The sequence below is a fragment of the Vombatus ursinus genome, unplaced genomic scaffold (assembly GCF_900497805.2).
Source record: "Vombatus ursinus unplaced genomic scaffold, bare-nosed wombat genome assembly UNPS02000580.1, whole genome shotgun sequence".
Lineage (NCBI taxonomy): Eukaryota > Metazoa > Chordata > Mammalia > Diprotodontia > Vombatidae > Vombatus > Vombatus ursinus.
The window spans coordinates 4,675,150-4,687,070 of NW_020940358.1; the positions used below are offsets into that span (position 1 = coordinate 4,675,150).

An 11,921-nucleotide genomic window follows, 5' to 3' on the forward strand; every position below is an offset into this window, starting at 1 on the left:
CTTTCTTTCTTTCTTTCTTTCTTTCTTTCTTTCTTTCTTTCTTTCTTCCACAAAATGACTAATATGGAAATGTTTTACATGACTGCTTATATACAACCTATATAAGATTGTTTATCATCTCAGGGAGGGAAGGAGGGAGGGATAGAATTTGAAACTCCAAATTAAAAAAAAAACATTAAAAATTATTACATGTAATTGGGGAAAAATAAAATATTATTTTTAAAAAATGATTCAGGCATGATCTTACCTAGTAACCTGAATAAGACAAATAAGAGCCTTTTTTTGGCACAATAGATTGACAAATTCACTAAGACGGATTGCTGCCTAGAACAGAATTACCCTCATGTTGCACTCTAAACTTTCCTGTGGTTCCTGTGTCTACAGGTTCGAATAGCAAAGCAACTGACCTTGGATAGGACCATAAAACCCAAAGACATTGCGATCCTCAGCCCATACAATGCCCAGGTGTCAGAGATCAACAAGCGGCTCTCAAAGGAGGGAATTACTGGAGTGACCGTCTCCTCCATCAAAAAGAGCCAAGGTGGGCCTTACACCTGGTAGAAGAGGGAAACTGCTTTTTGGTCTGTTCTGAGCAGTGTTGCTAGAGTGCTCAGTGTATAAATGACTCTTCTATTAGGGAAAGTTCCTTGAAGGAGGTAGGATAGAAATAGGACTTTGAATATGGGGTAGTAGGGTAAATAAAGAACCCTTCCTTAGTCATGGAGGGCTTCCTGGAGGAGATTATATGGGAAGAGGACTTCTGATGTGAGAAGTAGATGATGAAAGAGATTCTGAGAGTTTAAATTGGTTGGGGGCAGGGAGTGGAAGAAGAAAGGGGCAATGGTTTTGGTGTGGGGTAAAGTAAGGTGCTTTAAGTAGCTCAGAAAGGAGGGATAATCAGGGTAGACCTCAGATGAGTGGGACTGAGGTACGCATTGCTTAGATGTCATTCCTATTTCTTGCGTTCACCTCCTAGGAAGTGAGTGGCGATATGTTATACTAAGTACAGTTCGATCCTGCCCTCTTGGTGAGATTGATGGGAGGCCCACCAAAAGTTGGCTGAAGAAACACCTGGGATTTGTCAGTGACCCACATCAGGTCAATGTGGGGATCACTCGGGCCCAAGAGGGGCTCTGCATCATTGGTGAGTGGGGACAGAGCTTCTCAGACAAACTGCCCATGCAGAGGACTGTGATACATAGGGTGGAGGGAGGGGGAGGTAGGAAATAAAATGGGGTGGTGGTGAGGGCTTCACTCACTGACTTTTACCAAGGGTAGTGGAACAGCAATGGCCAGGATCTTGGACATTCAGGCCCATGGTATGATCTGGAAAGAGAACTAGCTAGCTTGAGTATGGTGGAGGAGAGTAGGAGGGCAGTTGGGTGAAAGCAGATTCATTTGGATGAATTGGTCCCAGGAGATGATGGAGGGCTACAGACCTGATTCTTCAGTCTATCTTCATTTATGGTAGATGTTTTCAACACTGGATGATCAAGGATACCGGTTTTCAGGGTCCCAGGGTAGACGTTAACTTGCTGTGTTACTTTGGTCATTTCACTCTTCTGGGCCTCCATCTGTGAAATGGGGAGATAGGGAAATCCCTGCTTTCCTGAGGGATAGGATAGAGAGGGGACAGTGGATTATGAGGATCAAATGAAGTTATGAATATGGAAGTTTTGTAACTCATAAAGTCTAGTACACATGTGAGGGATTGCTCAGGCTTGTAATTCCTGTTTCCTCCTTTGCAGGAAATCACTACCTCTTGAGTTGCTGTCCAATGTGGCACCGGCTCATTGATTTCTACACCAAGAAGGGATGCTGTGTCCTGGCTTCTTCAGTGCAAGTCTGTCAGAGGCCAGCTGTCTGCCACTAAGACATAGCCCTCATAGGCCTTTTCTCTTGGGCCAGAAGGCTTATTTGTGCACTCAGAGGTGGATAGTCAATGGCTACCCCTTTCTCCCTGTCCCCATGATGGCTTTGCAATCTCTTTGAGACTTTTTCCTCTCCGACACCAGGAATGTCCAGCATCTTGTACTTTATTTTACAAAATGCCAATGAGAAAACAAAATTGACCAAAAATCCTTCCCTTTTTTCTGTCCCCTTTTCCCAGCCAAGGGAGCCGCACTTAGTGCATCCTCATGTGCCTTTTGTGACTGCAGCCAGTGGGGACTGATGGAATCTGGGGGACTGCCTCTGATGTCTAGCTTATATGAACTCAATAGACCAAAGCGGACCAGGACCAAGCCTTCAGAGAGAACCAGCAATAACATGAATCTTTAGAAAAATTTTTCTCCTCTCCTACCCCCTGGAGGGAAGGAGGAAACTATTATTATTTGAATATAAAAACCATTTGGCTTTTTAATCTTAGAGAAAAAGGATAAGGAGCAGGTTGAGGAGTAACCCAGACTCTTCTTGCCCTATTTTAAGTGCTCTTAGTAAGAGTGTTCTGGCCAGATTGTTGACTGAGAAGCCTCCAGGTGCAGTGTAGCCTCTTCTCTGTCCATGCAGAGTGAGGGGTTTGGGGAGGCCCAAGGGATTTCTGCTGTAAACCCAACTCTGGAGTTCATCCTTGGTGCTGATCTGAGAAGATTCTGGGTGAAGCAAGAGAACCCTTAGAGAAGCTGCTTAAAAACAAACAAACAAACAAACTAATTATTCCTGGACTGTTTTAAAATCCGATTGTTGATCCGTGGCCATGATTTTGCTTGTCAATGTTGTACATTGGATGTGGTCTTTTTTGTTGTTGTGGTTTTTAAAGTAGCCAAGTAGTATTGGCTAGAACAAGGAGTACGGGAAAGATTCAGGCATCCAGGTAGAAGGGTAAGGTCACAGCAGTTAAACTGACTGACCAAGGTGACCTTTCTCAGCTTTCTGGAGGGGATGGGCATTTATCCTTTAGCATACCACTGCCCCTGGCCTAATAAGTGACTATACCCCATATGTCTTGGTGAACTTAAGACTGCTTCCACAACACCCTGGGGTTTGGGGTTGGGCAGCAGCATAAAACCAAATTCAAACCAACAAACTATAGTTTGCACTAGCTATTTTGGGAGAAGCTCCTATTGTAATGTGAAGGTAGGAATTGTGCAATAATGCTGTCTTTGTCAGGTAGGGAGTGCAAGGCCAGGTAAGCCTAGTGCTGTGGAGGGCTGCCTGGAGTAGAGGCTAGAACAGATCCAGCCCAAGTACCCTATGCCCAATAGCAGTAAGGATAGAAATGCTGCACTTGCCCCTATGGCTGTACCTCTGCAGCCAAGATACCTCTAAGTTAGGGTCGGGCAAAGGGTGGGAGTGGGGTGGGATGGGGTGGGGAGGATGAATGCCTGCAACCCCTTCTTTGTGCTCCTCTGCAGTGAAGGCCTTGCTTTGCACATGCCTATGCTGTCCTGCAGGCCAGGACTCAGCCGTCCCCAGGAGGATTCTGTCTGTTTCAGGGCATCAGCTGCAGCTGTCTGAACATGGGCTTACCATTATGTCAGATGAGCAAACAGATTTGCCCTCTCTCTGAAGAGGAAAGAAAGAAGAAATCAGCCTGTTGGCTTGGAGCCAGGGTTGGTCTTCATTGTAGGGACCACAGTGTATTTTGTGCAGAAATACTGTGTTGCCTGCTTCTTGGAAATTGTTTCTGTCACTTGCTACCTTATGCATTCCACTGTGCCTGGCCCTCAGTGGGCAGGGCGGATGGGAGGGAGAGAAGGAAGGAAGGCCAAGCTCTGGAGCACTGTTTGTTTACAATAGGACCTACCATCTACCCAGGCTAGCAGTGTCTGCCCTTCAGAACTGAGGTACCTCTTGCTGAAATCTCTCGCTAACTCAGGGTACAGACTGCTAACAGTGCAGGCTGCCCTTGAGGGTTGGTCTGACCTTTAGGGATTTCCCTGTTTGTGCAGACTCTCTGAAATTGGGGAATCTAATTCCTTCTACTTTCCCCTTCCTCACCCCACCTCCCTTTCATGTAGCCCTTAGGAAGGAAGCCCTTAACTAGGGACATGACATGTGTGGGGAGCGGAAGCAGGGGAGACTAGCACTGCCTCTCAGGTTTCCTGTAAGCTACAGCATTGTGGCAAGCTCAGGGAATGGAGGCTCCTCCTTCCCCCCCTCACTTGCTCTCACCCTAGATCTTGGTGCAATAGTTCTTTTCTGCCAGCTCCTAAAGTTGCCACTGAGGTGGAGCAGATGTGTATTTTGGGGCACACATTGCTGCAAGGTATGTTTTTTATGTGTTGCTGCAAAGTGTAGTTTCTATTGGCTTTTAGATTCCTTTAAGGAAAGGACTTAATTGATTTGAATGTTTGACAAATCAAGGATATAGACTTCAACATTCCATTTTTTTATACCTAAGCTTGGACTATGCACTTGTATGATTTAATATTAAATTAATTTTATTATAACAGCAGTGCTCATGGATTGTAGTTTGATGTCTCAAGGTATGTGATGTGTTATATGTATATGAAAGACTGGGGGTTGTAGAGAATGGGATGGATGTGGGAGGTGTCTATCCCTTGTGTGTGTGTGTGTGTGTGTGTGTGTGTGTGTGTGTGTGTGTGTGACTGAGAAAGAGGTAAGGACAGAGGGTGTATGTGAGTCAGTGAGTGAATGAGGCTTAGGCATTTTGAGAGGAGAAGGGGGAGAGATGGAAAATGGCATCTATCTGCTCATATGGGTGTCATCTCTTCTAGGGTTTGAGAGATAAATTTGCCCTTATGGATATGTGTGTATTGGTGGGGTGGGATGGTGATGTTGATAGGGAGAGATGGGTGTCAGCCTCCCTAATGAGGGGTAATTTCCTTCATTTGTGTGTGTGAATGTATCAATGGATGCTTCACCCTATGGGTGTATATGGGAAAGAGATGGATGAATGTGGGTGTGTTTTGTCAGGAATGAGGGTTTTTCTATGTATGTGCATGTGAGATCAGATATTTACCCCTTTGGGTATTTTAAAAATAAAACAAGTATGCCTCTCTGTATATGTGTAAGAGAATGTTTGCACTGACCCTTATACATTAATATATGAAAGGGAGGGCAAAGAGTTAGTGCATTTGCCTCTCTCTATAAGTGGGGAATGGATGTGCTTGCCTCTCTGTGGGTGTGTTGGTGGGGAGTGGGTATATCTGTTCCTTTGTAAATATGGCAGGAGAAATGCTATTTTCTGGTCCTATGTGTATGTTGGATATATATATATTTGTGAAGGATCTAACTCTTTATCACAGGTCATTTTATTTTTTATCAAATTTTAAGAAAATAGATTTTTATTGATATTCTTTGTTTTTATACCACTTAGATTTCCCCTTTTATCCTTTTCCCTCTCCCTTCTAGAGAGCCATTTATTATTTTTTAAATATTTAATTTTCCCAATTAGATGTAAAGACAATTTTCAACATTCATTTAAAAATTGTTTTTGAGTTCCAAATTTTTCCCCTGCCTTCCTCACCTCCCCTTTCCCTAACATGGTAAGCAATTTGATATAGGTTATATATAGACATATATATACAATCATGTAAAACATTTCCATATAAGTGATGTGAAAGAAAGAAGCAGACTAAAAGAAAAAAAAACATGAAAAAAATAAAGAATGTGAAAAACGGTATGTTTTGATCTGCATTCAGACTCCGTCAGTTCTTTCTCTGGATGTGGATAGTATTTTTCATCATGAGTCCTTTGGAATTGTCTTGGATCATTGTATTGCTGAAAATAGCTAAGCATTCACAGTTGATGATTGTACAGTATTACTTTTACAGTGTTCACTGTTCTCCTAGTTCTGATCACTTCACTTTGCATCAGTTCAGGTAAATCTTTCCAGATTTTTCTGAAATCAGCCTGAGAACCATCCATTATAACAAAGATCAAAGGTCTGTTTTTGTGGTAGCAAAGAACTGGAAACAAAGTAGTTATTCATTGATTGGTAAATGGCTAAACAACTGTACATGAATGTAGTGGAACATTCCTTTGCTCTAAGAAACAACATGATAAATGCAGAGAATAAGGACTTACATGAACTGATAACAAGTAAAGTAAGCAGAACCAGGAAGACAATGAACAAAATGATTACAACAATGAAAACAGAATAATAATCCCCAAACAATTGAAACTGAATGTTATGAAATTAAAAAAGAAAAGGTTAGGTGTGGAAAAAAACCTGACATACAATGTTCCACACCTGACTTCTGCAATAGGGGAGGGGTGGAGGGTGGGAAGAAAGTTGTTTTTTTATATCTCTCCTTTGGGCTGAGCTTGTTTTTGTTGAACTTGATCAGCTTGCTAGCATACCAGTTCCAATACTAAAACCCTGCCTAGGCAACCTTACTTTTGGTTCCATCTTTTGTGCCTCTAGTTTTAGTATCAATTTACCTTCTTTTTAACCCTCAGTAACCACGTCAATTGTATTTTCTACAGTTTACTCATAAGGGAAAAGAAAATCCAAATTCAGAAATAATACACTGGTGGTAACATCATTAGGTAGTAGCCATGAGGCTCTTAACATAGAGGGTAAAGCTGGATGATCTTAGAAGGCAGCAACTTTGATGCTCTGACTTATTCCTCGGAAACTCCTCAGATGCCACTGGGGGAAAGATCATCCCAGTACTAGTCAGAGAAAGAAGTGATGAATAGTAGTGGTTAGCAATTTCCTGCTAACATTGCCCTGATTATGATTATTTGTTACAAGGATTTTTTCTTAAATTTTGATTTCTACTTGGGAAAGGTTTGTTGAGGAGAGAGCAGGTTAGCAGTAGTGATGCCCTGGGCTTAGGGGGAAAAAAGGACCACTGAAGCACTTTCTAAATACACAGAAGCAAATACAAATAAGATCAGAAGGAAGTGTGGATAAACAGAATTTTTTTAAAATTTATTTTGATTTATCATCAATCACTTCCAAGCTTTTGAGTTTTAATTCTTTCTCCCTTTCCCTCCCCACCTCCCTCCCCAAGACAGGGCACAATCTAATATAGACTATACATATACATTCCTATTAAACATACTTTCATGTTAGTCATGTTGTATGTAAAAATTAGAACCAATAGGAGGAACCACCAGAAAGAGGAAACAAAACACAACAGAAGAAAAAAATAGCAAATAGTATGCTTCGAACTGCATTCAAACTCCATAGTTCTTTCTTTGGATGTGGATAGCATTTTCCATCATGAGGCCTTTGGAGATTAAACAGAAAATTTTTGAAAGAAATGTGTGGAATTTAATATGTTTTGTATACAATCCTCTTTCTATTCTGCTAATTGGGAAATGCTTTTTTTTTAGTGTTTAAGTTCAGAATAAAACATTTTTTAAAAAGTGATGAGACTATTTATTGAAGTGGATCAGACGTGATACAAATGATAGAAAAGGCAAAACTATGAAATTCTTTCTTTGTTTCTCTTTTCTACGAAGAAGAATAGTCTTCTCATTTATAAGAGCAAAATTATTAACAGGAAAAGCCAATATGTGAAATAATAGTACAGCAATATTTAATGGTCCTTAATGAGTTCTAGTCATAAGACCTGGATGAGTTGTGTCACAAGGTCCTGGAAGTAGTGGAACTGATTACTTACCTGCTCTTGATGATCTTTGAAAAATCATGAACAGGAGACAAGTGGTGACTACTTTGGAATTAAGGTCTGACTTGCCTAATACCACCTAATCCTGAGCCATGTCAGCTGAAGTCCAGAGATGAGTGCTGGCTGTCAACGTTCATATAGCCCTGGGAACTGAGAATAAGCCTGGGGCCAAAGGACACCATGAAGATACTTGTTTGTAGCACTGGTGACATCAAGCTTACCAAAGACAGCAATATGGTATTACATGAGATGCAAATATAATATCCAATAACCTCCTTAATAGGAAAAGGAACAGTAGCCCAGTATGACATTACTGAGATGGTACCACTTCAAATGTTCTAATTATTGAGATCTGCTGAAACAGATTGATGTCTGCATCTCTGAAGGTCTACATCCAATAAGAGAAGAATTTGAAGTTACGAAGACAAATGCACTTGAAGTTTTCAGTCAAGTCAAAATAAGCCAGAAAATAGATAGCAAAATACTTCTATATAACAACACCTAGCATGTATATAGTACTTTAAATTTTCCAAAGCACTTTACATATGTTATCTTATTTGATTCTCACAACAATCCTGTGAAGTAGGTGCTATTATTACCCACATTTTACATGTTAGGAAACTGAGGCTGAGAAACATTAAATGATTTGCCCAGTGTCACACAACCAGTAGATGTCTGGGGTTGGATTTGAACTCAGATCTTCCTGACTCCACGTTTAATACTGTATCTACTGTGCTACCTAGCTGTACTTTGGCCAGAACATCTTTGCATATTAAAATTCACAAGGAATGCAGTGGTGGGTTCAATATGGCTGTCAGAAAGCCAAATGAACCTTTTGATCTCTTCATGATAGAGATTATGGAGATGAAACGTAAGTTAGAAATTAACACGATCCTGAAAAGACTGGTCTTGGACCATAGTACCAGACATCTTTATATGAAGGAAAAGAGTAGAAGATGTCTCCATCCTTACATTCAATGTATAATTAGAGTATGAAAAACTAGAAGTGAATTATGGATTTTTTAAAAAGTCCAGAGGAGGGAGAGAATCTATTAAGAACAGAAAAAAAATTCATTGAAGATACAGTGAAGAAGACAAGAGAAATAAAGAGGAAAGCATGTGGTGATCCAGACAAAAGATTTTTTATTAATCAAAAGAGAATTGAACCATTTTCTTAAGGTAATGTAAAAGAAGACAAATATGTCCCTGTGGAGAGTGAAAGAAAGAAACATGGAGAGACAGGCTTTTGTATGTGGTGGATTGACTATGAATTCTCTTGATAATCTAAATTCTCACTATTTGGGACATGTAATACTTGTCTGTGAAAATGCATTGGGAGAAGAGAAATTTCTCTTTGTTGAGAAATCTGATAATTCCCTAGCACCTTGTTGATCAAGAGACCAAATAAGCACATGTTCACACAAATCAGAGGAAAAGAAGGCCTCCCAGCTGCCAAAAATGTTATTGAAGATGGTTGCATAGTTCCACATGCAGGTGTAAGTGGAATTAGCAATAGCTGAAATTCTTATTGAATATAAGCCCAATGTAAAAGGAAGGGCCTCACTTGGAGTCCAAGCTTTGCTGATGATACATTGCTTATTATCTCTAAGGTTCTTGCTCAGGGCTCTTGACTTTTTTATCTTCAAGAAACACTGCTTAAGGTACAGGCTGAACATTCAGAATTAAGACAACTTGTTGGTGTTGAAGATTGGTGAACCAGTCACTGCAGTAGAATCAGGAATTTGAGATAACTCCTGTGTAATGAAATAGTTTCTTTCTTACCCTGCATTGTTTTCTGTGGCAGCAAAAAACTAGAGACAAACTGGGTGCTCATCTATTAGGGAATGGCTGAACAATTTGTGGTGTATGATTGTTTTTTTAAATATGTATTTCCGGGGCAGCTAGGTGGCGCAGTGGATAGAGCACTGGCCTGAAGTCAGGAGGACCTGAGTCCAAATCCGACCTCAGACCAAACACTTGACACTTACTAGCTGTGTGACCCTGGGCAAGTCACTTAACCCCAATTGCCTGCCATATATATATTTCCACATTAGTCATGTTGTGAATGAAGAATCAAACAAAAGGGAAAAACCATGAGAAAGAGAAAACAAAAAAAGTAAAAATAGTATGTTTAGATCTGCATTCAGACTCCATAGTTCTTTCTCTGAATATGGATAGCATTTTCTGTCATTAGTCTTTTGGAATTGTCTAAGATATTGTATTGCTGAGAAGAGCTAAGTCTATCATAGTTGATCACTGCACAATGTTGCTGTTACTGTGTATAATGTTCTCCTGGTTCTGCTCACTTCACTTAGCATCAGTTCATGTAAGTCTTTCCAGGTTTTTCTGAGACCTGCCTGCTCATCATTTCTTATAGCACAATATACATTCACATGCCACAACTTGTTCTGCCATTCTCCAATTGATGGGTATCACCTCAATTTCCAATTCTTTGTTACCACAAAAAGAGCTGCTATAAATATTTTTGTACATATGGGTTCTTTCCCCTTATTATGATCTGTTTGTGATACAGGCCTAGCAGTGGTATCACTGGATTAGAGTATGCACAGTTTTATAGCCCTTTGGCATAGTTTCAAATTGCTCTCCAGAATGGCTGGATCAGTTGTGGTGTATGATTGTAATGGAATATTATTTTATAATGTGGAGTATGAAGAATTCAGAGAAGTATGGGGAGTCATGCGCAAGGAACAACTTATGAGGTGAGCTGTTCTGTTCTAATGCCTTCATTATGTAACACCTTAAATCTGTGCTTCAGGCGGTAGACAAAGTGATATGTAAATACCTATACAATGTTCCATGAAATATTCCACTTCTCTCTGGGTTTGGCTCCCTCCTCCAACCTCTCATATTAGCAGGTCTAAGTTTCCAGAGATGAGCTCCCCCCTCAGAGTTACATTCAAATTCCTTCATGATCTGAGAGGTAACCCTCTTGAAGGGTATACATTTCGTTTCTCACTCTAGCTCTTGAGCTCCCATCCAAAATGTCATCTACCTACACAACCAGCCACTCAAAATAATGATGTTTTTAGATCTTCAACCTGCATTCTGTGTTCAGTTAGAAGGGGTGGCAGTAGGAGAGAGCAACAGATTCATATGAAAAGTGTCACCAACTTCTAGATGATGAGGAAGAACTTTTTTTTTTTTGCCCCAAAAGTCATGACTCATCAAATTTTCCCTAGGCAGTCATCAGTCCTTTTAAAATCATATCTCTATATCCAAATGTTTATGTGACTTCCTATTTTTTTAGTTCTACCTTCTTTAGCAATTAAATACACAGATGCAACATAGATGAGATAATCCACATGCCTCACTTCTGAAATCTCCAAGAAGACAACCTGTCACTTTAGTGCCATTGAAATGGTCTCTTCACACTTACTTTCCTCTACTTTTTAATAAAGAAAGATCTTTCTCTGTCTTTTTATGACATTAAACTGTTCCCACACAATCTAAGCATTGCTCCACAATGTTAACAAAAAGATCCAAGTCCTCAAATCTATACCACATATCATTTTCTCTCCAAAATCTCATCTGAAAGCTCTTTTATAGATGTATTATAGTGGTTATACAAAAGTAATTGTTCTACTCATATTAGATACCACAATGTCCATCCAAAATAGGGGTAACAAACAGGCAGCTAGGTGGCACAGTGGATAGAGTGCCAGACTTGGAGTGAGGAAGACTCCTCTTCTGAGTTCAAATCTGGTTTCAGATACTTACTAGCTGTGTGACCCCTGTGTGACCCTAAACTGAATTTTCCTCATCTGTAAAATGAGCTGGAGAAGGAAATGGCATACCACTCTAGTATCTTTCCCAAGAAAACCCCAAACGGGGTCATAAAGAGTCATACAAGACTGAAAAATGACTAAACAACAACAAATACCATACACTTTGAAAATTAATATAAATATCTTCCTTTACAAACAAATCACTTTTCTGACCCTTTTTATCATGGACCGCTCCTTATGAATAGGGCCTTAAAGAGACAGTATACAGACAAAGACAGTGAACTGATACAGAATAAAATAAACAGAATCAAGAGAACACCATACATGATAATTACAAAAATGTAAATGAAAAGATCACTAAAAACAAGTCACAGTCTAAAACAGATGGTGAAATATACCTCCTTTACAAGACAACAGGTTTCTTTGAATTAAAATGATTTACAGGGAAATAGAACTTTTAAACAACTCAAGAAGACTGAACTTCTGAACCTATGAATGTCTAAACTTAACTCAGAGACAAAGAAGTGTGACTTAAGCAGTTATACAAAATGCCTGTGGTTGGTACAGAATAGAATCAATTGCAGAGAGAGAGAGAGAGAGAGAGAGAGAGAGAGAGAGAGAGAGAGCA

General features: G+C 40.0%; 1 protein-coding gene and 1 pseudogene across 1 annotated transcript in view; both read left to right on the forward strand.

Moving 5' to 3' along the window:
- Positions 1-2,648, forward strand: part of HELZ2 (helicase with zinc finger 2) — a 32,672-nt gene extending 30,024 nt beyond the window's left edge. Inside the window, exons 18-20 of the mRNA XM_027849941.1 lie at positions 385-541; positions 977-1,144; positions 1,749-2,648. Of these exons, the coding sequence (XP_027705742.1) occupies positions 385-541; positions 977-1,144; positions 1,749-1,873 (450 nt within the window). The 3' untranslated portion in view covers positions 1,874-2,648. The remainder of the gene's footprint in view (positions 1-384; positions 542-976; positions 1,145-1,748) is intronic.
- A 667-nt stretch (positions 2,649-3,315) lies between these two features.
- LOC114034380 lies at positions 3,316-9,317 on the forward strand (annotated as a pseudogene).
- The last annotated feature ends 2,604 nt before the right edge of the window (positions 9,318-11,921 follow it).